The 27,051-nt window shown below is 38.3% G+C and overlaps 1 protein-coding gene across 1 annotated transcript in view; it reads right to left on the reverse strand.

Moving 5' to 3' along the window:
- Positions 1-27,051, reverse strand: part of LOC150085076 (serine/threonine-protein phosphatase 2A 56 kDa regulatory subunit epsilon isoform-like) — a 199,613-nt gene that overhangs the window by 50,961 nt on the left and 121,601 nt on the right. Inside the window, exon 7 of the mRNA XM_090376775.1 lies at positions 25,557-25,665. Coding sequence (XP_090232901.1) covers positions 25,557-25,665 — 109 coding nt within the window. The remainder of the gene's footprint in view (positions 1-25,556; positions 25,666-27,051) is intronic.

Genomic DNA, 27,051 nt, shown 5'->3' on the forward strand with positions numbered 1-27,051 from the left:
AAAGACAAATACAGTAAACCCCCGCTATTCGCGGGGGTTACGTTCCTGAGAAATGTCGCGAATGCCGAAAACGCGAATACTGAGTTATTACTATGGCTCCCATAGTAATAAAGGGGTTCCGTTCCAAAGCATGAAATATATAAGAAAAACTAGTCTAAAATTTTGTCTATGTATGTATTATATGTACCTTTATAATATGACTACGCACATAGACAGTACATAGTGAAATGCAAGCATGTGGCATCGAAATGAAAATAAGAAGCAATTTAATATTAAATGTAATGTTTATTAGAAATTTCAAACAAATCTTTCAAACCAGCGCCTTTGCTAGCAAAAAAAAAACTTATCCCGCCAGTGCTATCACCAGTTTCGCTAAAGTGTTGATAAAGGAGTTTTGCCTTTTCATGAATGATGAGTGAACTTAACGAAATTTTATTTTGAGTTCGGTCTTCTATCCACAGATTTAAAGCCTTTTCCATTTTTTTCTAATTTAACATCACGAGTTACAGAGCAAATTTTTGAAGCAATTAGCGCGTTTTCACGGACACTACGGCGGATTTTTTCTTCCGATTTCTTGATTGATCGTACCGTTGACTCATTGATTTTATAATGTTTTGCCACTGAGGAGACACTTTCACCATTAGAAATTTTGTTTAATAACTCAATTTTATTCGCTAATGTCATCACCTTTGATATTTTCACATTTCCCTTGTTATTTGTAGCCATATTTTTGTACTGATTAGAAAGAACTTGTCCACAATAAAGTCACTTTCGTCCGTTAACATTCTCGAAAAAGTCTGTTTTACACTGCAAAACGGTAGATTTATCACTTTTGTAAGCATATCAATTTACAAGCATATAAATTAAAAACCAACGACGAAAACTTCCATTACAAGCGCATAGCACATACTGAACAAGGATTAGTGAAACACATCCACGCTCGCGATTTTGTCACCCCTCTCTCCCCACCCACTGAGCGCTGTTTTGACCGAGCAAGACAATTTTAGCCAGGCCCATGTTTTTTATGGCGGTAATATCATGGCGCTTTAAAATTCACATTTTTTTAGGTTTCATTTTATATTAAATCAGCGATCGCGAATACGCGAAACCGCGAATACAGATACCGCGAATAGCGGGGGTTTACTGTACCCATTATCCACGGTTCTGCTTAATATTTATTTTAAGTTGTATAGCATCACCTAAATAGGCAAATCTGCTATGCATTTAAAAATCTGTGACACTACCAGAACAGCCATTTTGACTTACTAACTTCTCCTCAGCCTGTGGATAGTCTCTATTAGTGAACATGTGCTGAAATGAGTGAATAATGTATTAAGTCTAAGTGAAAAGCCAAACGGTGCATGAAATAAACCTGCATTTAACCACATAACTGTTACGCATGCCTCATAGAAAGAGACTGTAACTCTATGCAATATCATTATATATAGAACTGAAGGGGATACTTCTTCACAGAAAACAAAATAACAGATTTGAGATGCATTACTGTATATTAAGTACTAGATCATAGGGACTTTTCTGCTCCCCTCAAAAGATTCCTACCAAGAACTTGGAGCTAATGACATTATTCACCACCTGATGAGAAGTCAGTAAGCTTTGAAACAGCTGTCCTGGCAGTGTCACACATTTATTTAAGTGATCTATACGATTTAAAGAATTTAGGTGGAACTGTGGATAATGGTATGTGTTTAAGCTGGATATAATATTAAGCTTTAGTATCTGTCCAGATATAAAGGCATTGCCTTAAAAAATATAGATTTTGAAATGATATTGGCAAAAAGGCTAAACAGAGAGAGAGAGAGAGAGAGAGAGAGAGAGCACGGCAAATATGAACTGCATAGCTTGATAACTAGGTTTCTTACAAAAGGATGTTATTTAGTTTTATAATGCTCTGGGGGGAGGAATAGAGAATGAATGAAAGTGATATTTTCAAAAATTAAGTGAAGTCAGAACCAGAAAGAATAATTCAAACTGGGAGGGGGGAGCAGTTATTCTAATAAATAACACTGTTATTCATTGGAATAAAGTGGCTCCATGGATAGTTGAGGTAGACAGCACAGTGAAGTTTAAAGGCTAGCTAGATCACTACCTATGGAAGGAGTAGGTACATGGGAAAATAACTTATTTTTTGGTAGGGCAGCAAGATCCTACCTTCTGCTACACAGACAATACTAACTTTTCCCTTGCACATTGCACTATTTCATTGCTACATACAATCACACTGCATACTAATCACTGAATTTGTCTTTCCAAAATGTTCTCCCACCTCAAACTCTTCACAGAAACCATTTCAATATGGTTTTCCCTTGGTGGGTGCAACATAAATTATCTTTCCATCAAAGATATCTGTGTGCAGTATTTGTTCAGGATGTGGCCTAACCATTGCCTTATATAATGGAATAATTACTTCTCTGTCCCTTCCTGGAAGGAACTTTTCCAGGAAGGGACAGAGAAGTAATATCATCAACAGAAACTGCACGAAGTGTTCCAGTATGTTATTTGCACTACAGAGGGAATTTCCTGTCAGACTGTAAAAATATCCTCTGTATCTTTTTTTATACTCCACTGCTTTTCAGTTTGGTTCCACTGAAATGGTACATTATTCTGGAATTACTGCTGCCCAAGTGTAGTACCTTGCATTTATCCTGCTAAACTTTATAACTGCCATTTTACAGCCTATCTGCTTAATTTACCTAGTTACTGTTGAAGTAACATATCCCCATAACTATCACTAACCACTGCTTCCTCCTTTATTACCATCAAAAATTAGACATCAAACTTGAAATACTTATATCAATGTCATTAATAAACATTAAAAACAGTAAGGGGCCCAACACCAATCTCTGTGAAACACCACTCATCACAGTACAATGTCATCAAATTATTCTTTGCCTCCAGTTCTTCCTTTGTGATAATCTCATAGTAGTTAACCAGACTGATGATGCATCATCTCCCTCTAATAAATCCATGCTATGATTGCCTTATGACTCTGCTCCTATCAAAATGATTTTTGCAGTACTTCTTAATAACGATTCCATTATTTTTCCTGGCACAAGTTAAACTGATAGACATATAGTTACACACTTCACCCTTTGAATAACTTTTATGAATAGGAAACACAACTGCACATCTCTAATCTACGGGCACTTCCTGTGCATCTAAGGATACTCTCATTATTATGACTAAAGTTTAGCTGCTTCTCTTAAGCAAATTGGATAGTCCATCAGCCCCCCCCCCCCCCAAGTGCTTTATTCACTTTTTGTAGAGAAATTTCTCTACAACCTTACTTTCTAGTACAGGGGTGCCATATTGTGGCTCGAGAGCCGAATGCAGCTCGCACAAGATTCTGGTGTGACTCTCATGTGGATATATTTTGATTTTTATTTATATCAAAATTTTATATATAACACTGATTAAAGTTTGAAAATAATAACTTGATTTTTTAAGTATGCATATTTCCTGTTACAAAGTTTTTTCAAAAACATAAAAAAGAAACAAATTTACAAATTTCTCAAATTACTAATTCTGACAGACAATACTTCACAGAAGATATTTACATATTAGGTTTGCTTGCCGATTCTTTATGGGTGTTGTCCATCTTAGTAGTTAGCTGTTGAAAGTTTGGTTGATGACTTTGTAAGATCTACATCATATGACAATGTAAACCGGGAAAAACTTTGGCAGATTCTACGTGAAGAAAATATCCCAACCCAACTCCGGAAAGCGATCCAAAGCCTATATAAAAATTCAAAAGTCTGTATAAAATATTCTAATGGCCAACTATCAGACCCAATTAACACCAATAAAGGAGTGAAACAAGGATGTGGACTATCATCAAATTTATTTAATATCTACATCAATAAAATTCTTAAAGAATGGAAACAAACAATTAACAACAGGAATAAAATCCAAACTATATTATATGCTGATGATCAAGTTATAATCGCAAAATCCGAAGATGAACTACAGATAGCAGCAAATGAACTTAATAAAATAGGTAAAAAGTACGAGGTGAAAATCTCCACCTCAAAAACAAAATCAATGGGATTATGTGGAAAGAACATACAAAGAGTAAAAATTGTTATTGATGATAAAATAATAGAACAAATAACTGACTTCACCTATTTGGGAAATCTAATATCAAATGAAGGGAAAGACATCTACACTAAACTACAAAAATATAATAAAATGAATGGAACGATTAAATGCCACTTCGGAAAACAAATGACAACCGAAACAAAATTACGACTGCACAACATCACTTCAAAACCAACCCTCTTCTACAGCTGTGAGACTTGGATCATAAATAAGAAAGATGCACACAAACTAGAAGCAGCACAAATGAAATTTTTAAGACCATTATTAGGCTTTACAAGACTAGACCACCAAAGAAATATAGATATCCACGAGAAATTAAAAGTAGATAACATTGTAAATGACATAAAACGGTATCAGGAAAAATGGATCAGCCACATAGAAAGAATGACCCCAGACCGGATCCCAAAATTAGCCTTTAACTACAAACCTACAGGCAAGAGAGATGTGGGTCGACCAAGACAACGATGGCGTGATCAAAACCACCTCCAAGACCTAAGCTGGACCAAGTTCATGATGACGATGATGAGAAATATCTATTTAGCTAAAATAAATCCAGGAAGGGTAATGGAAAGGGAGTATTAAGTTAAAGATAGTATTAAAACTGGATATTTAGTTTTAATGTAAATAAGGGTAAAGTTTGAAGAAACACTGGCGAGAAAAGGGCTGCTGAGGGTAAGAACAATAGAACTGTGAAATGGGATTATGAGGCATCTCTTTTGATCTAGGCCACCATTAGGAAGTAAACAGAAAATTAGTGGATGTTCAGTGTTTGCATCAAAAGAAAATGGCATCAGGGTGGCAGATATTTTAACAAGTTGGCCACATTTAGCAGAGAAGGTGTGAACACGAAAACTGAGTGTTTTGAAGGTGACTAGCAAACGTGAAAGGGCCATACTGCCGTGTGAAAAAAAAGAAAATTTCTAGAGAAGGGTTGGTTTGTGTGCTAGGGAGATGGCTGTGGTGAGATGTTTCAGCAAATAGGAAGCAATGAAAAATTAAACAGTATGAAGATTGGTTGGAGTCCTTGGGGGAGGCATTCCAAACTTGAGAGAAAAAGAAAAGTTCGGGGGGGGGGGGGGAGTTTTTGAGCAAGTGTCCACTGCATTTGACCTCTCTGTGGTCTAAGGGGAGAAGGTCGTGAGTTTGCAGGTTGAAGTGGAAGTAGATTTTTTGGTGGTCGGAGTTCACATCTCATGGTAGCAAGATGGAAAAAAAAAAAAAAAAAAAAGTGAGAGAAAAAGCTTTGTCTGGCATCGGAATGCAGTGAAGGAGGTGGTTAAGTTTAGGGTTAAGGTAAACATGCAGGAAAGAAAGCCTGGTCCGGCATTGGAGGGCAGTGATAGGGTGATTGGCATCCCTAACAACGAAATCGCAAGATGTACCTCCAAAGTTTTGTCGTGTAAGAGCCTACACTTGTATCTAGGGTCCGGCCCGTTGAGAAGTGGCCAGTTATGCAGATATGTGAGCCAAGAAGAGAAAGAATGCCTGGTCCGGAATCGGATGGCAGTATGCCCAAGAAATGGAAGAAAGCCTGTCTGCCACTAAGGAAAGCAGAGTGCCCAAGAAATGGAAGAAAGCCTGTCTGCCATGAAGGAAGCCTGAACACAAGGAAATTGGAAGCAGGTGCCATTCCGCAACATAAGTCTTTCTTTTTTCTTTTTTTTCCTCGAATCCTGAACTCAAGGATGCATAACCTAGCTCTGTAAGCAACTGAATAGCACTGGTGATATTCTGGCTTATGTTACACATTTATGGACTAATTCAATGGAAAGGTTCAGTGAAACACAAGTAGTTGCTCTTGACATCTCAAAGGCTTTTGATCGTGTTTGGCATAAAGGTCTTCTAAACAAGCTTCCATCTTATGGTTTGCCAACTGTTTTTAGTAATTGGTTATCCAGTTTTCTCTCTGATCGCTCACTGAGAGTGATGGTAGATGGCTCTCTGTCTTCTAACATCTCCACTAATGCTGGTGTCCCACAAGGTTCAGTTCTTCTCCCCCCCCCCACTCTTTTCCTCTTGTATATCAATGACCTTCTTCCATTGACTGGAAATCCTATCCATAGTTTTGCCGATGATAGCACATTGCATTCAACTTTCCATTTTGAGAAACCTTGTCCTGCTCAATCAGCTTCAAGTTCTCAAAAATCTGCTACCAATTCCTTAAATGCCGATCTTCAGGTAATTCTCCAGTGGGGCAAAGACAACTTAGTTGATTTCAACCCTTCTAAAACTCAGTTTGGTCTTATATCTCGCAAAAAGGATTCTTCTGCTCCTATGCTTAATTTTTGGTGACACTCCGATTTCTAGGCACGCTCGATATATCTCTTTTGGGGATTACTCTGACGTAATCTCTCTCTCTTGGCACAAGCATATTAGAAATATTGCTTCCTCTGCATCTAAAAAACTTGGTTTTCTCTTTCGCTCACGACGTTACTTTTCTTCCAAACAGCTGCTCACTCTGCATAAATCACAAATCCGCCCTACCATGGAATATTGTTCCCACATCTGGGGTGGTGCCCCCAAAACCTCTCTCAGGCTTCTTGATTCCATTCAGAAGAGGGCAGTTAGGTTAATTAATGATTCATCTCTAACAGAGTCTCTCCACTCGCTGTCTCATAGATGTACTGTTTCTGCTGCATGCCTCTTCTACATGATACTTCCATGGGCACTGTTCTTTTGAATTGGCTTCTATAATTCCCGCTCTCTCTTTCACAACAATCCAAACACATGCCGCCACCAGCCAACATCCATTTACTGTCCAACTTCAAACTCACAGAACCAACTTTTCATCTTCCTCGTTTATTCATTCAACTGCTGTTTTCTGGAACAACCTTCCTTCATACGTATTTCCTGAAAATTACAGTCTACAGAAGTTCAAGTCCAATGTCAACAAATATCTTCTTTTGTCTTCTCAACCTCCAACCCAAGCATGGTACTAAGTACTATAGGTTCTAATACCTCTCGTGTTTGGGGATTTACATAAAAAAAAAAAAAAAAAAAAATTGAGTGATAGTCCTTTTAAAAAAGGAACATTCCTGTTGTATTAGGCAAGTTAGTTACTAAGGTTGAGACAATTTGTTATGAATGTTAATGATTATGAAATAACGCAAGGGTGGTACAGGGGTAATAAAAAGAAAGTAATAGTATAAAGGAATTAGTAAAGAAATTATATTTATAGGGTAGTACTGTAAGGATATGTTAACCTATGTCATTAAATAACGTGGTGCCAACACAAGATAACATACCAGATGAAGTGTAAAGAGAAAGAAATTTTATTAATAGAGACCTCATGAGTAAAGAGGGATGACTAAGATAGTACAGTCAGTCCTCATATAGCACGATAGTTGTGTTCCTAGAAATCGTCGTGCAATGCAAAATCGTGCGATATAAACAACAGGCCCTATGGGAAAAACAGGGTTAGGTGCCGACCACCCAAGATTGAACACACATTTGTAACCAAAACATTACCAAACACAATAAATAATCGTAATAAAATACATATTTTATTATGATTATTTATTATTATACGTAATAAAATACGTAATAAAATACGTAATACGTAAGCATTTTAATTACTTAAGTATTTTAAGTAATACGTAAGTATTTTATTACGACTATTATGTAATAAAATATTGCTAATGCTTTTGCTTCTATTGTAAGCAAACTTTTTTGTTTGATTTTCTATCCAAACAGATGACAGCCGTTCCATCTCTTCCAATTCTTTGTGGTCTTAATCTAATGGATTTTAATTACACTTTCAGTTGTTCCTGCTATGAAAGTTGTTTTTATTTTCTCTGCATTCTTTCTAATTCTCGGCGTTGCCTCATTTAGGTCTGTAGCACATGCAATATCACATGGTCTTTCATTTCGCTCAAAGCGTTTCACAATTTCATATTTTTTCTCTATCGACAGAAGCGGACTGGCCATAAGCCTTACCGGGAAAACCCCGGTGGGCCATAGGCCGGTGTGATTTTGGCCATAAACCACAGTATGAGGCCACTATAAATTTTCCTGGGTAAGAATTTTTGACCCAGTCTGCCTCTGTTTATCGATATTGCTTTTGTTTTTCTCTGTGAATCTACAGTGTCTTCACCAGGGCGCTTCCTTTTCACACCTTTTAAGTATTTAACTCATTTTTAGGGAATAAAGCACAATTACAAAACGAGGAGGCACGCTTGATACACATAAACAAAGCTGCACGGGTGTAGCAACTGAATGAACAACACCGTAAAGGCAGAGATGCACTATTAACACCTCACATTTTACTAAAGCACATTTCTAGGGGTTACTACCATAAAACAATAAAAACAATTTCCAGTTGCGTTTCTGCGAGTGGAATCTGTTATAAACTGGTAGTAAACTCGATCTAATTGCATTTGTGATTATACCCATAGCTGGAATTGTGTTGGTTTTTACGTTATTATGGTGAAGTGTGTTTCTCCTTCACTGATATAAAAAACAAATACATCTTCAGAATCTTCTCTTCATTCCTATCATGCTGCGTTCAGTTGGGGTGATTCCGCGTTCGACTGCCATTTCTTGTAAACACAAAGGCGAATCATGCATAAGCGGATTCGGTTCGGGTTATATAAGATATCGTTCCCCTATTTATAAATCGTGTATGATCGAATTCGTGTAGTGTAAACACGTGTTATACGAGGACTGACTGTAATTAGAGAGTAACTAAGGTAGAATGAGTAATTTATAGTGAACATTACTGAGGTAAGAGGACATCAGCTGCATTACATTTCGTGTGTTAAATGCTAGAAACGCATATATAAAAGAGTAATAGGAGTTGAAATGACTTTTACTGATGTAAGTGATAAAAATTGGTAATGGTAGAGAATGATGATGATTCATAATAAGTATGAATCAACAGATAAAAACTGATGTTAATAATTTGTAAATTGAGAATAGCTGATGTACTAGTATGGTTCATATATATGGAAATTGGTATGCATGTATGTAATTATTTGTTTTTTTTTTTTTTTTTTTTTTTTTTGTAAATGCTGTATATAATGTTCATTAAAGGTTTGAGACTTTTATTGAAAAAAAGTGTCTTTAATGTTCTGCTAACACCTGCTTTGCACACCCTATAATCTTGAGTTTTTCTGTGAATTGCAGTCAGATTTGCGTTTGTGGGGTGGGCTTGTGACTTCAGTAGGGTGGAAGTCAAAACGCAACAAATAATAATTTACCCCCCCCCCAACAACTTGTTAGAGCAGCATGTACAAGCTTGTTTTAATGCTCATCAGTCAAAACAGACTGATACTTATTTTTAATAAATTTAAGTGTTGAATACAGACTCGCAAAAATATGTGGAATTCCCGCCATTTTTACACGATAGCATAACCTTAGTGTAGTATAGTGCATAATATAATATTGTCAATTAATCAGTAAATCTATTAATCTTGATAAACTTTATTGTCAATTAAATTGTACTTTTAACTCTATATATATATATATATATATAACGACTTAATCGTAACAAATAATTAATACATAACTATAGTGGTACACGTGATACGGAAGTTATATAAAGGGAACTCGTAGAAAACACTAGATACCGAAAAAAATAAATATAGCGTTATAACTGTTTTGGGATATAACTTAAGGATTTAATTTTGTTTTGAAATTTTATTGAATTAAATCGGAATCATGACTCAGACCAGAGCAGCAAAGCAAAAGGCTCAAGCTAATGGGAGTGCTGTGGTTCAGGGGAGAACTGAGGTGGGCAGTTGCCCTCTGAATCACAGCCTTTTAAAATGCACTGTTTGCGGAGCAGTCAGGTACGGGACATGATACTGCCAAGGGGGATGTCTTTGTGTGTGCACGATGTAAGGAGTGCAAGGAAATCAGGCGACAACTCAGCGTTGTTATGGGCCTTTATGAGAGCTTGAAGGACAGGGTGGATGCCCTTGAAGGAAATAAATTGAGGGGCCCATCAAGCTCTCAGCTGCCCACACCAATGCCAGAGCTTGCACTTGGTCATCGCACGACACAGAGACAACCCCCAAGGCAGAATGCGCTGGTCCCAAAGGAACTAGTAGTTGTTGGTGACTCTATTGTCAGGGAAACGGGAAACATGCTTTGTAAAAAGGATAGGTGGAACAGGACCAGGGTATGTCTGCCAGGGGCAAAGGTTGATGACGTTGTAGAGCGGATATCATCTTTTAAGGGCACTAAAGGTGATATAGTTGTACACGTTGGCACTAATGATATTAAGAGCAGGAGACCGGCGGAATTACTTAACAAGTACAGGTCACTGATGAAAAAAGCCGTGAATTAGGGTTGAATTTGAAAGTGTCTGCAATTCTGCCCCGACACAATAGGAGGGAGTATATGATGAGAGCCCTGTCGATCAATTCGGCCCTGGAAAGATTGTGCAGGGCTCAAGGGGTAGAATTTTTTTCAGCCTGGTCTGTACCTGTTAACAGAAGAGACTGCTTCTACAGGGATGGGATACACTTAAATAGAAAGGGTGCAAGAATGTTTGCTGATGCTATCGAGGCAGTGTTAGGTGGGTCGGAAAACTGCTAGTTGGGGGGGATACAAGGACTAATAGATTAACAGTAGCCACTGGCAGAGGTGGAAGTGATTCTTGCACTGCTTCTATTGAAATGAGCAGAAGCCTGAAAAACAAGATGCAGGATATTTCAGAGACTGCTGGGAGTCATTGCGGTACAAGTAAACACATGGGTTGTGTTAGAGTAGCCAAGAATACAAACAGGTGCATGTATACCTGCGTGTACACCAATGCTAGGAGTTTGGTAAATAAATTTGATGAATTTGAGGTATTGCTCAAAACATCAAAGGCAGATATTGTTGGGATATCAGAGACGTGGTGTCACACAGATATAAGGAATGCGGAACTGGAATTTGGGGAATACAACGTGTATAGAAAGGATAGACAGGACAGGAGGGGAGGAGGGGTTATGCTATTAGTTAAGAAACACAAAGTCCAAGGAAGTGAAGCCAGTCGACATCGATGGACAGGGCAGTGTCGAGTCAGTTTGGTGTGACATAAGCATAGGGAAATCAAAATTGAGAGTAGGAGTGTGCTATAGGCCTAATGACTCTGATGAGTATAATAAGATATTGTACAGGGAAATAGAGTGGGCCAGTAAATCAGAGAGTCTTATAATGGGAGATTTTAATTTCCCAGATATTGACTGGAATTTGTGGGTTGGTCACTCGCACACTAGCAAGGCTTTTGTGGATTTATTGGATGATTGTTTTCTACATCAGCATGTTCGTGAGGCAACAAGAGGGAGCAATACTCTTGATCTGATTATCAGTAGTGATTCTTCATGCATTAAGAATCTGCAGATAAATGAACCACTAGGTGGCAGTGATCACAGTGTGTTGAAGTCGGATTTACTCAAGGAGGTAACTACCATCAGAGGTAAAGGGAAGGGTTTTTGTTTTCGTAAAGGCGACTATGATGGTCTGAGACAGTATTTAAATTCTATACAGTGGGACCAACTGATGATGTTACCAACAGGAAATTCAAAATGGGAAGCATTCAAGGAACTAATCTTGGAGGCTACCAGGCTTTCCATACCAACTAAGAAATATTGTTCAAGGTTTAGGCCTAAATGGTTGTCAGATGAACTAATGAGACATGTGGCAGAGAAGAAAAATGCATGGGATACATGCAAATTAATGGGTGACATGGAAGCCTATGATACATATATAAGTTGGTCTGTAACCAAGTCACAAAGGAGATTAGGCAGGCAAAGGCAGACTACGAAAAATCCTTGGCAAAGGATGCAAAGAAAAACAGAAAAGAGTTCTTTACCTATTTAAACTCAAGAAGGAAAGGGATGAATCGGATTGGTCCACTGGATATTGATGGTCAACATTTGAGGATCCTGCTCAGGTGGCTAACAATCTAAACGAGTATTTTGCATCTACATTCACGCATGAGGAGTTATTCAGGAAGGAGAGTGATGTAGGTAAAGTAAACATTGGCAGTGAGCTGGATGATTTTGTAATAACTGAGAGGAAAGTGGAGGAGAGATTGTTGAGGATAAACATAAAAAAGGCACCTGGGGTGGATGGGATCTATCCAGTTATATTAAAGGAGGCAGCAAAGGAAGTAAGCAAACCCCCTAGCCATAATTATGAGAGCTTCTTTGGACTCAGGGGAGGTACCCATAGACTGGAGATGTGCAAATATAATCCCAATTCACAAAGGAGGATCAAAGGCTGACACAAGTAATTATAGACCTGTTAGTTTAACTTCTGTTCCAGGTAAATTAATGGAGGCACTGGTTAAAGAAGCACTGCAAGATCATCTAGACAAGAATTCAGTTATAGCTCAGACGCAGCATGGTTTTGTTAAGGGCAGGTCTTGCCTGACCAATTTGATTGGATACTATGATGTAGTCACAAAAGAACTGGATGCAGGGAATAACTTTGATATTATATATTTGGATCTTAGAAAGGCTTTTGATACTGTTGCACATGGAAGACTGCTGCACAAATTGGAGCAGTGTGGCATTGGAGGCAAATTGCTGCTATGGATAAGGGGATGGTTGAGTGGCAGAAGACAGAGAGTGGTAATCAATGGACACTGCTCAACGTGGACTAATGTTATTAGTGGAGTTCCTCAGGGTTCAGTGTTGGGTCCCTTGTTGTTTTCGGTGTTTATGAATGATATTGATGATGGGATATCAAGTTTAATGTCCAAGTTTGCAGATGATACAAAGGTTGGCAGGGTTGTTAAGGACACCACTGACGCTATGCTGCTGCAACAGGATCTGGAAAGGTTGAACAGATGGGCTGAGAGGTGGCAAATGAAGTTTAACATTGACAAATGTAAAGTACTACATATGGGAAACAGTAACCCCAGAGCAACGTATCAACTCTGCGGTACTACACTGACAGTGGTGGAGAATGAAAAGGACCTGGGGGTAATTGTGCAGGCAGATATGAAGTTCTCTGAGCAGTGCAGATGAGCTGCAAGAGTAGCTCATGGTGTCTTGTCAATGATATACAGGAATTTTTCTAGCAGGGATAAGGAGGTGATTATTCCCTTGTATACGGCAATGGTTAGGCCACATCTTGAGTACTGTATACAGGTCTGGAGGCCTCCTTTCAAGAAGGATGTAGAGCTGCTGGAACGGGTACAGAGAAGGGCAACAAGATTAGTGAATGGAACAAAGGGTTGCTCTTACGAAGAAAGGCTTAAGTTTTGCAAATTACAGAGTCTGGAGACTAGGCACTGGCGAGGTGATCTGATAGAGGTGTATAAGGCTTTGAATGGTTTGAGCATGCTCAATGCCAATGGGATTCTTCATCTTGCTCAGAATAATCAGCTCAGAGGGCATAAATTCAAATTGAGGAAGGACGGATGTCGGATAGATGTGCGGAAATTTGCCTTTGGCCAGCAGGTGGTTGGTGGGTGGAACCGACTTCCATCACTTGTTGTTGAAGTTGATAGCCTAAACAAATTTAAGGCTCAACTGGACAGGTATTTCGAGCGAACGGAGGGGTGAAATGGGAGTGGTGTGTTTTTTTTTTTTTTTTTGGCTGATGCTGAATAAGCTTGCTTTCTTGCATCATATGCCTCTACTAATGCTAATGCTAATATATGGAAATTGGTATGCATGTATGTAATTATTTTTTTTTTTTTTTGTAAATGCTGTATATAATGTTCATTAAAGGTTTGAGATTTTTATTGAAAAAAAGTGTCTTTAATGTTCTGCTAACACCTGCTTTACACACCCTATAATCTTGAGTTTTTCTGTGAATTGCAGTCAGATTTGCATTTGTGGGGTGGGCTTGTGACTTCAGTAGGGTGGAAGTCAAAACGCAACAAATAATAATTAAACCCCCCCCCCCCTACAACTTGTTAGAGCAGCATGTACAAGCTTGTTTTAATGCTCATCAGTCAAAACAGACTGATACTTATTTTTAATAAATTTAAGTGTTGAATACAAAGACTCGCAAAAATATGTGGTACTGAAAACAGAGATTAATCTCAGCGCACACTCATTTGTTTTAGGATATTTTTGTTCCAGAACCTGCTTCCAAAATTGAATAGTTGAGCAGCCACTTTCTTTTAGTTGTTTCAATCCTTCATCCTCTTGGAGCTCCAATTCTACAGCTGCTGTATCCCCAGCAATTGGTGGTGAGATGTGGTGTTTCCCATGAATAATGCAATGGACATGGATAAAATGGAGAAAAAAAATGAATCATCTCTTATAGCCTGGAAACAGTATCGGGGAGCATATCGAGAGATCAATTGCAGAAGTTTGTCCAATTGCAATTTTATGGAAGTAGGTCCACCAGTATTGAGAATGGTAAGGTTTTGCTTATCCAGAAGGGTTTCGATTAGTCGGACATATCTATATAATTTAGAAGATCCCCATAAGGGATGGTGGCCATTGAAATCTCCCAACAGACAGACGGGGGAAGTAATTGTATTAGAAGGTCTTCAAGATCTTTGTAAGAGAAGGTGTGATTCGGTGGAAAATAGATTGAAACAAGCGTTATTGCAATCTGTGTAATGAAACATATAGCAACAGCTTCAATTTCTGTTAGAAGAACAATTTGTTTGGCTGGGATCTGTGAATTGATCAAGATGGCTATACCACCACAGGCAGCAAATCCATTAATGCGATCTTTTCGATATACAGAGTAGTTCTTTATGGAGGTGGAAATTTGAGAATTTAAATAGGTTTTCTGTAAGCAGAAACCAACTGGAGAGTAGCGATGAATAAGGTAATGAATATCGTTGATATTGCTACGAAGTCCTCTGCAATTCCATTGTAAAATGTAAGGCATTACTTGAGATGATTACAAGAAGCTGTATCTGACTGCTTTTTCAATATGGCAGTTTTATGGCGGTCAGTCTTCTGTTTGTCTTTTTTTGGAAATGTAGGCCATCCAGTGTCCATATCTTCTTCCACATATATTTCTAGAATTGGATTGTCCTGGTTGGAAGAATAATCAGCATCCATGGATGATTCTTGGATATTCTTTCTTGAATTGGAACTTTGACTATGTGATGTACTTAGCAATCACTGGAGGAGATGTCGCTGGTATTTTAAGAGGAGTGTTACTTGCCTGGTCTGAGTGCTTAGGGATACTGGACTGTTGCTGAGAGAGGACAGCTCAAGCCCAGGAAGAGATTGATATGTTTGAGGGGACGGTAACATCAGTTTGGGTAGACAGTTTGTTTTTGTGCAACATTTGCATAGATACATCTGGGCATAGTAGGAGCAATTATTTTCCTTGCTTCTTGATAGCTTACCTTGTTCTCAACCTTATATTTAACAATTTCTAAAGTTTTAGAATATGCAGGATGGTTGCCTTTACAGTTTCGGATAAGTCTTTTCTGTCGCCAAACATTCAGACTGAGTATGATCGGAAGATCCACAGTTGGGACAAACTGGGTTTCCTCTACATGTCGTCTGTGAGTGACTATACTTTTGGCACTTGTAGCATCTCAAGGGATTGGGAATATACGGACGAACACAACAAAGTAGATAGCCAGCTTTTACAGTTGATGGCAGGATTTGAGAGTTCTTGCTCTTGAATTAAATGTAAGGATAATATTCCTGGTAGGTGTAAGGTTATTTGTCTTTTTTAATCACGATTCTTTTTGATGCAATAACATTTTTATCATGAAGCTCTTGAGTTATTTCATCCTCTGTAATGTTCAACAGATCCCAGCTAGAAATCATACCTTTGGATGTATTTAGGGTAGCATGGGGAGATACTGTAATTGGTATCTCAGCAAAATTTGAAAGTTGTAAGGATTTCTCTGAATGTCTATGGTTTGTTGTTTCTAAAAGTAGGTTTCCAGATTGCAGCCTCTTCACAGTCTTAGGTGGCACACTATGGTCATAGTTGCCAATGCCTAATAAATCCCTAAACCAACAACAAGTCTTAGGAGATCCTGCAATATTCTCCAGGTGTTTCTGGATGAGGAAAGGAGATAATTTGTTGAGAGGTTGTTCTGAAAGTGAATGTAAAATTAGAAAGGAAGGAAACTCTTTTGTTGTTGAATTTGTTTTCAAACCTTTTGGGTTGTCAACTATCATAATCAGTTTCAGTCTGTGGCCGAGAGCTTGTCAGCGCTAAAGTGGATAAACATTGTGCTCCATCTTTGCTCCTTTTGGCCTTTGGCAGATGAGCTTTTCTGCCAAGGTTTCTGGCCCCACCACGGGGAGACAGGAGCAGTGCCTGGTATGACCAAGCGAAAAGTAGTAGGGGGTTAGTAGTAAAGCTATGAGAAAAAAGAAATGTGGCTTTCCCTTCTTGCTCTGTACAAGTCCTTTTGTAGCAAGAGTGGTTATAAAATAAATAGATTGTTTAACGAGAGGAACTTAAAAGAACTATATATCACTTTTTTGGAAATCGCACTGAAAGGCACAGAGAAATTGCTCATTCACAAATGCTTGGCACCCAGGGCCTGCAAGATAGAGGCAGCAGTATTAGTGCAAGATGTCATTGTAAATGATACCTAGAATATATTTAAAGTGATTTATCAACCCTCAAACATTTCTACTAAGTCCTTTTGACTTCTTCAGTGAGGGAATAACCTGAAATTTATAGAAAGAATATATATGAGATCTTTTAGGAGCCCTGTGATTTGTTCACAGGAAATAATATAATCAGCCTATAATATAATTATATAATGGCAAGCAAAAGTTAGATAATAATAACATCGTACACTTAACAAAAGTCACATAAGCAGAGTATTGTATATAAAATAAACATTTAAGTTAAAATGTATTTTATTGCACAAGCTAGAACCACATCAACGTAGGACGAGGGTTGCCAGTGCAGACGTGCCTTTCTGCCTCTCTTGGAACAGAGAAGTTTTTTCTGATTTATTTTCTGCTTTATTAGTTTAAATTGACATATTAACTTATTTTCTAGAGTAGCTTTATATTCCAATTTACGGTACTTAAGTTTAAAGTAACTTTTACGGGAAAATTAATCAGTAAAATCTATTAATCTTGTCGAACTTCATTGGCAATTAAATTGTACTTTCAACTATACATATAACCACTTAGGTTACGTAACATAAATAATTATGTAAAAATAAATAATTAATACATAACTTGATACGGAAGTTATATAAAGGGATTTCGTAGATAACACTCGTTACTGGAACATAAATATTTCGTAGATAACACTCGTTACTGAAACGTAAATATTTCGTAGATAACACTCGTTACTGAAACGTAAATATTTCGTAGATAACACTCGTTACTGAAACGTAAATATTTCGTAGATAACACTCGTTACTGAAACATAAATATTAGCATTAGTAGAGGCATTTGATGCAAGAAATGCAAGCTTATGCAGCATCAGCCGGAAAAAAAAAAAAAAAAAAAACCGCTTCCACTTCACCCCTCTGTTCGTTCAAAATACCTGTCCAGCTGAGCCTTAAACTTATTTAGGCTATGCTATCAACTTCCACGACAAGGGATGGAAGTCTGTTCCACCAACCAACCACTCGCTGCCTAAAGGCAAATTTGGGCACGTCTATCCTACATCTGTCTTTCCTCAATTTGAATTTATGCCCTCTCAGGTGATTATTCTGAGCGAGAGGAAGAATCCCATCAGCATTGAGCATGCTCAAACCATTCAATGCTTTATACACCTCTATCAGATCACCTCGCTGGTGCCTAGTCTCCAGACACTGTAATTTGCAAAACTTAAGCCTTTCTTCATAAGAGCACCCCTTTGTTCCATTCACTAATCTTGTTGCCCTTCTCTGTACTCGTTCCAGCAGCTCTACATCCTTCTTGAAATGAGGCCTCCAGACCTGTATACAGTACTCTAGGTGTGGCCTGACCATCGCCTTATACAAGATAATAATCACCTCCTTATCCCTGCTGGAAAAATTCCTATATATCATTGACAATACACCATGAGCTACTCTTGCAGCCCGACTGCACTGCTCAGAGAACTTCATATCTGCCTGCACAACCATCCCCAGGTCCCTTTCATTCTCTAACACTGTCAGTGTAGTACCACAGAGTTGATACGTTGCTCTGGGGTTGCTGTTTCTCATGTGTAGTACTTTACATTTGTCAATGTTAAACTTCATTTGCCACCTCTCAGCCCATCTGCTCAACCTTTCCAGATCCTGTTGCAGCAGCACAGTGTCAGTAGTGTCCTTGACAACCCTGCCTACCTTTGTATCGTCTGCAAACTTCGACATTAAGCTTGATATACCATCATCAATATCATTTATGAATACAGAAAACAATAATGGACTGAGCCCTGAGGGACTCCACTAATAACATTAGTCCACGATGAGCAGTGTCCATTGATTACCACTCTCTGTCTTCTCCCCCTCAGCCACCCCTTTATCCACAGCAGCAATTTGCCTCCAATGTCACACTGCTCCAATTTGTGCAGCAGTCTTCCATGTGCAACAGTATCAAAAGCCTTTCTAAGATCCAAGTATATAATATCAAAGTTATTCCCTGCATCCAGTTCCTTTGTGACTGCATCATAGTATCCAATCAAATTGGTCAGGCAAGACTTCTCCTTAACAAAACCATGCTGTGTCCAAGCTATAACTGAAGTCTTGTCTAAATGATCTTGCAGTGCTTCTTTAACTAGTGCCTCCATTAATTTTCCTGGAACAGAAGTTAAACTCACAGGTCTGTAATTGCTTGTGTCAGCCTTTGATCCTCCTTTATGAATTGGGGTCACATTTGCACATCTCCAGTCTGCGGGTACCTCCCCTGAGTCCAAGGAAGCTCATAATTATGGCTAAGGGTTTGCTTACTTCCTCTGCTGCCTCCTTTAATATAACTGGATAGATCCCATCCACCCCGGGTGCCTTTCTTGTGTTTATCTTCAACAGTTTCTCCTCCACTTTACTCTCAGTTATTACAAGATTCTCTAGCTTACTGCTAGAGTTGAATACACCTCTGGCTTTCCCCTCGCTAAATAACTCCTCATGTGTGAATGTCGATGCAAAATATTATTTAGTTTGTTAGCTACCTGAGCAGGATCATCAACAGTTGACCCATCGATATCAAGTGGACCAATCTGATTCATCCCCTTCCTTCTAGAGTTTACATAAGTAAAGAACTCTTTGCTGTTTTTCTTTGCATCCCTTGCCAAAGATTTCTCGTACTCTGCCTTCGCCTGCCTAACCTCCTTTGTAACTTGGTTACAGATCAACTTGTATCTATCATAGGCTTCTGTGTCATGTGTTAATTTGTATGTATCCCATGCATGTTTCTTCTCTGCCATATGCCTCATCAGTTCATCTGACATCCATTTAGGCCTAAACCTTGAAGAATATTTCTTAGTTGGTATGTAAAGCCTAGTAGCTTCCAAGATAAGTTCTTTGAATGCTTCCCATTTTGCATTTGCTGTTGGTAACATCATCAGTTGGTCCCACTGCATAGAATTTAAATACTGTCTCATTCAATATTTCGTAGATAACACTCGTTGCTGAAACATAAATATTTCGTAGATAACACTCGTTACTGAAACATAAATATAGCGTTATAACTGTGTTGGGATACAAGTTTAGGATTTAATTTTGTATCTGAAATTGAAATTTTATTGAAAGTATATCGAAATCATGACTCAAACCAGAGCAGAAAAGCAAAAGGCTCAAGCTAATGGGAATGCTGTGGCTCAGGGGAGAACTGAGGGGGGGGGGGGCAGTTGCCCTCTGAATCACAGCCTTTTAAGATGCACTATTTGCTTGATGTTTGCGGAGCAGTCAGGTATGGGACATGATACTGCCATGGGGGATGTCTTTGTATGTGCGCGATGCAAGGAGTGTAAGGAAATCAGGCGACAACTCAGCGTTGTTATGGGCCTATATGAGAGCTTGAAGTACAGGGTGGATGCCCTCGAAGGATTACAAGTGAGGGGCCCATCAAGCTCTCAGCTGCCCACACCAATGCCAGAGCTTGCACTTGGTCATCGCGCGACACAGCGGCAACCCCCAAGGCAGAATGCGCTGGTCCCAAAGGAACTAGTAGTTGTTGGTGACTCTATTGTCAGGGAAACGGGAAACATGCTTTGTAAAAAGGATAGGTGGAACAGGACCAGGGTATGTCTGCCAGGGGCAAAGGTTGATGACGTTGTAGAGCGGATATCATCTTTTAAGGGCACTAAAGGTGATATAGTTGTACACGTTGGCACTAATGATATTAAGAGCAGGAGACTGGCGGAATTACTTAACAAGTACAGGTCACTGATGAAAAAAGCCGTGAATTAGGGTTGAATTTGAAAGTGTCTGCAATTCTGCCCCGACACAATAGGAGGGAGTATATGATGAGAGCCCTGTCGATCAATTCAGCCCTGGAAAGATTGTGCAGAGGTCAAGGGGTAGAATTTTTTTCAGCCTGGTCTGTACCTGTTAACAGAAGAGACTGCTTCTACAGGGATGGGACACACTTAAATAGAAAGGGTGCAAGAATGTTTGCTGATGCTATCGAGGCAGTGTTAGGTGGGTCGGAAAACTGCTAGATTGCGGGGATACAAGGACTAATAGATTAACAGTAGCCACTGGCAGAGGAGAAAGTGATTCTTGCACTGCTTCTATTGGAATGAGCAGCAGCCTGGAAAATAAGATGCAGGATATTTCAGAGACTGCTGGGAATCATGGGGGTACAAGTGAACACATGGGTTGTGTTAGGGTGGCAAAGAGGAAGAGCAGGTGCATGTATACTTGCGTGTACACCAATGCTAGAAGTTTAGTAAATAAATTTGATGAATTTGAGGTATTGCTCAAAACATCAAAGGCAGATATTGTTGGGATTTCAGAGACGTGGTGTCACACAGATAGAAGGAATGCAGAACTGGAATTTGGGGAGTACAATGTCTACAGAAAGGATAGACAGGATAGGAAGGGAGGAGGGGTTATGCTATTAGTTAAGAAACACATAAAATCCAAGGAAGTGAAGCCAGTCGACATCGCTGGACAGTGCAGTGTCGAGTCAGTTTGGTGTGACATAAGCATTGGGAGATCAAAATTGAGAGTAGGAGTGTGCTATAGGCCTAATGACTCTGATGAGTATAATAAGAAACTGTACAGAGAAATAGAGTGATTTTGATTTTTTTTTTTTTTTTGATTTGGTAGTTGTTGGCGCATCGGCGTCTGTGGCCATATTGCACGTCCCAAGGTTTTTGTAGTACTTTGATCCAAGCCCGAGGCGGGAATCGAACCCGCGACCTTTGGGTTGCCGGGCAGGTACTTTACCCACTTGGCTAGCCCGGTCGGCTTTTTATGGGGGATTTTAATTTCCCAGATATTGACTGGAATTTGGGGGCTGGTCACTCACACACTAGCAAGGCTTTTGTGGATTTATTGGATGATTGTTTTCTACATCAGCATGTTCGGGAGGCAACTAGAGGGAGTAATACTCTTGATTTGATTATCAGTAGTGATTCTTCATGCATTAAGAATCTGCAGATAAATGAACCACTAGGTGGCAGTGATCACAGTGTTCTGAAGTGGGAGTTACTCAAAGAGGTAACTACCATTAGGGGTAAAGGGAAGGGGTATTGCTTTCGTAAAGGCGACTACGATGGACTGAGACAGTATTTAAATTCTATACAGTGGGATCAACTGATGATGTTACCAACAGGAAATTCAAAATGGGAAGCATTCAAAGAACTTATCTTGGAAGCTACTAGGCTTTACATACCAACTAAGAAATATTGTTCAAGGTTTAGGCCTAAATGGATAGATGAACTAATGAGGCATATGGCAGAGAAGAAAAATGCATGGGATACATACAAATTAACACGTGATACAGAAGCCTATGAGAGATACAAGTTGATCTGTAACCAAGTTACAAAGGAGGTTAGGCAGGCGAAGGTAGATTACGAGAGATCCTTGGCAAGGGATGCGAAGAAAAACAGCAAAGAGTTCTTTACTTATGTAAACTCTAGAAGGAAGGGGATGAATCAGATTGGTCCACTTGATATCGATGGGTCAACTGTTGATGACCCTGCTCAGGTAGCTAACAAACTAAATGAATATTTTGCATCGACATTCACACATGAGGAGTTATTCAGCTAGGGGAATGCCAGAGATGTATTCAACTCTAGCAGTAAGCTAGAGAATCTTGTAATAACTGAGAGTAAAGTGGAGGAGAAATTGTTGAAGATAAACACAAGAAAGGCACCTGGGGTGGATGGGATCTATCCAGTTATATTAAAGGAGGCAGCAAAGGAAGTAAGCAAACCCTTAGCCATAATTATGAGAGCTTCCTTGGACTGAGGGGAGGTACCCATGGACTGGAGATGTGCAAATGTGACCCCAATTCACAAGGGAGGATCAAAGGCTGACACAAGTAATTATAGACCTGTGAGTTTAACTTCTGTTCCCGGAAAATTAATGGAGGCACTGGTTAAAGAAGCACTGCAGGATCATCTAGACAAGACTTCAGTTATAGCTCGGACACAGCATGGTTTTGTTAAGGGGAAGTCTTGCCTGACCAATTTGATTGGATACTATGATGCAGGGAATAACTTTGATATTATATACTTGGTTCTTAGAAAGGCTTTTGATACTGCTGCACATGGAAGACTGCTGCACAAATTGGAGCAGTGTGGCATTGGAGGCAAATTGCTGCTATGGATAAAGGGGTGGTTGAGGGGGAGAAGACAGAGAGTGGTAATCAATGGACACTGCTCATCGTGGACTAATGTTATTAGTGGAGTCCCTCAGGGTTCAGTATTGGGTCCTTTATTGTTTTCTGTATTTATAAATGATATTGATGATGGTATATCAAGCTTAATGTCCAAGTTTGTAGATGATACGAAGGTTGGCAGGGTTGTCAAGGACACTACTGACACTATGCTGCTGCAACAGGATCTGGAGAGGTTGAGCAGATGGGCTGAGAGGTGGAAAATGAAGTTTAACATTGACAAATGTAAAGTACTACATATGGGAAACAGCAACCCCAGAGCAACGTATCAACTCTGTGGTACTACACTGACAGTGGTAGAGAATGAAAGGGACCTGGGGGTGGTTGTGCAGGCAGATATGAAGTTCTCTGAGCAGTGCAGACGGGCTGCAAGAGTAGCTCATGGTGTATTGTCAATGATATATAGGAATTTTTCTAGCAGAGATAAGGAGGTGATTATTCCCTTGTATAAGGCAATGGTCAGGCCACACCTAGAGTACTGTATACAGGCCTGGAGGCCTCATTTCAAGAAGGATGTAGAGCTGCTGGAACGAGTACAGAGAAGGGCAACAAGATTAGTGAATGGAATAAAGGGGTGCTCTTACGAAAAAAGGCTTAAGTTTTGCGAATTACAGTGTCTGGAGACTAGGCACCAGCGAGGTGATCTGATAGAGGTGTACAAAGCCTTGAATGGTTTGAGCATGCTCAATGCTGATGGGATTCTTTGTCTTGCTCAGAATAATCACCTGAGAGGGCATAAATTCAAATTGAGGAAAGACAGATGTAGGATAGATGCACGGAAATTTGCCTTTAGCCAGTGGGTGGTTGGTAGGTGGAACAGACTTCCATCCCTTGTCGTGGAAGTTGATAGCCTAAATAAGTTTAAGGCTCAGCTGGACAGGTATTTCGAACGAACAGAGGGGTGAAGTGGAAGTGGTTATTTTTTATTTATTTATTTTACTTTATTATTTATTTTTTTTTTTTTTTGGCTGATGCTGCTTAAGCTTGCTTTCTTGCATCAAATGCCTCTACTAATGCTAAATGCTAAAATAGTGTAAATATATATATAAAAACTACAAAGTTTCTGAAGGCAACATATGTCTACTTTTTCAGGAATATTTACTATGATGATCATAGTGCAAAGACTATCACTTTCTAAAATACTGCTTCTTGAATTCAGGATGGGCATTCTCCTACTTTCCACCTCCACTCTCTCTTAAGCTAACAGCTGTGTCATCCCATTTAACTTCTGTGCAGCATTGTTATACTCTACTTTTTGAACAGTCAATGCATACAGTTCTTATAATCAGTTCATTAGCAGTGATTTTCTTCACACCACTGAAAGAAGCATCTTAAGATGTTTAATGGTTATAATTTTATATTTTTATAGATCTTTTAGTGCACATTGATTTTAGTTTCTAATAAACTATATTTGATAGATATACATGAATTCTTCTTTTGCATCAATGATAAAACTGCTTCATAAATTTGAAACAATTTTAGCATATTGAATTTTTAGTAAAATTCTTTAGAAATTAATATCACATACATGCAATTTAGTATATAAAATTTAAATACAGTGGACTCCTGCTTAACCAGTGTAAAAAGAACGGTGGAAGAGATAATTAACAAAAAAGCCAATTAACTGGGATTTTAATTCGCATTATCAAAACACAATAAATAAAAAATGTATACCAGTGACAAACCATAACTGGGCATTAGTTAACTGCATTAGCATAAATACAATAATTTATTAGAGATATATTACAGATTCAGCTGGAGATACAAATAAACTATAGATATACTGTTCCGTATACCTAAATTAAAATGACCATTTTGAAAATGTTTAATCTGTATTAACATTTATTTCTTTGCAATTAACTTTTAATTGCAGAGAAAAATGTTGTTGTTCCTCTTTTTTCTCATTGTTAGGTAACTGTCTACAATCTGAATAAAGCTGAATAATACATCCTTCCTCCTTCAAATTGTGACTATTAAATATTGAAATCTGTCATTTCCACTGGAAGAAAATCACTCATAGTAACAACCAGACACAAATTGGTGATTTTTTTGGGCAAAGAGACATTCCTTTCATTGTGTGGTTCAGTCACTCGAAGTTACTCAACTGTGATAAAATGATTTTCCTGCTTAAAATCAAGCTATTGCAAAATTAGTATATTTCCCATTAGTATTTGAGGGCAAGTCAAATGGAGATAATGAATGACATCTCCACATGTCACTGACAACATTCAGGCAACAAAAGCAATTTCATCATTGTCTTATAATCAGGTTGATCACTTGATTAATACCTGATCTCAGGTATTAATGTAATGGTATGGTCACTTGGCACCCATCTGAAAATGTCTGAAATCAAATACCATTCAGAATGGAGAAATTTCTGATAGCTTTTTCACTTAGGTTTAAGTAGGTAAGTCTCATGCAGAGATGTGGGGATTTCCCCTCACTGCAAATGAACAAACAGGCTCTGAACACACAGGCACAGAAGGCTATGGAAACCAGCAAAGTAGCAAGCATAAAATTCCCAATATTTAAGACCTGACTTCAAATAGACTACACATCATCTCAATCAGATGATGTAAACTTAATATATGACTTGTATAAATAATTTTACTTAGGTATAATAAATATTTGTGACAATCATATAAATTTATTTCAGGTAGCTAAAACAACAAAATGCGAGTTCCCAGGAAAAAGGATGCTAGTCAAAGAGTTGATTGAATAAGGGCCAGTTAAGAAGGAGTCCACTTAATAAAATAATGATAGAGTTAAAGTTACCTGAGCATGATAAAGACCTAGACATTTTGGTTTATGCAAGGGAATGAGGACTTTGACAAGGAACTGTTTATGTTCTGACTTTAATGGCAAAGCAAATCCATTAATAATGCTACAGATAAAAGTATAAATTAAAATAAAATTTGACAATATCTTGTAATTGTATGTCAAATATTTTATGACAAATATTCAGAAAAATCTAACTTTAAAAAACTTTAAAGTTAGAAAAGAATAACTTAAAATTTATGTTGTCTTATGCATGTAAGGGAACATGAAGTCTTCAATATTTCTCTTAGTGACATATCCTACTGATAGAGAAATTAATTATATATGTACCAAAGTATGAAATGAATGAAAAGCCTTCTTTGTGGGTTAGAGCTATTGAGTATACCAGCTGAATTACTACATTATTCCAGAATATACTACTGATCACTAATTCATTTTGTAAAACAATTAAACAAAAATTAAGGTTTATATTATCAAATTTCTGTAAATCCAACTGCTGTCACACTGACTTTTGAAAAGCCATCGATCTGGGAGGGAAACAGATTATTTGAAAAAAGCAGGAGAGAGAGCAGAAAAATTTTTAAATTTTCATTCACATTTTCTGTGGATTTCTCTTTGGATTGTCTGGCAGACACTAACTGATAAAATATTCTTGCAGATTTTTCCCTCTTCAGAAATGTTGAGTAAAAGTTTGTTTAATAATGGCTCCAGACAGCTGTCGAGACCAAGTTCTTTTATTCAAGGAGTTCACTAATTTGTCTTTATTGATCATAAGCCGAAGTTGGACATGAGTCAGTGCTACTCAATAGTGATTACCTGTATTTTGAAAAGTGCTCATATGGCTTTTCTCACCACTTCTAACTCCTTCTATAAACATTTAAACAGATTTGTCAGACATTGCCACTGTTCTACCAGTCTAGTTAAACATTTACCCATATAAATATCAGTCTACCCTTCCATTTAGTACTTCTTTCTTAATAGTACTACAGATGTACCAAATATTCATCCACTTTCACACGCCCCCCCTTTTCAGCATACAAATGAACTGAATGATAAGGATAGCCAATTGCAGCCAATGTTCAATCTCCTCTTTTAATAACCTTGCTACCTCAGTTTTTAGGCATACCATAACAAGAGCATTATCAAAACTAAGTGCCAAATTGTTTTCTAAAGGAATATCACATGCTTTCAGGTTGTACAAAAGAACGTACTCAATACTGTATCCTGCAGAGTCACCTTCCAGCACTAACACAGAACATACAAGCTGCTTTCAGATTTGATAGAAGAGGTCATTACAATCTGAGATATTTCGGAATCATGCTGATTACTGCCATCTACAGCAAATGAAAGTGAACATTTTTCAAAGCCATTCCTACCTTTTCTTGCCGTTTCTGTGCAATTTCACTAATGCTTGTTTGTTTTTCCACATTTTTTTTTTGTTATAACACCATCTTATTCATGCTGAAACTACATATACAGATATCTCTTGTTT

Source organism: Mastigoproctus giganteus, chromosome 6, assembly GCF_048544385.1.
Source record: "Mastigoproctus giganteus isolate SK-2022 chromosome 6, ASM4854438v1, whole genome shotgun sequence".
Taxonomy (NCBI): Eukaryota; Metazoa; Arthropoda; class Arachnida; order Uropygi; family Thelyphonidae; genus Mastigoproctus; species Mastigoproctus giganteus.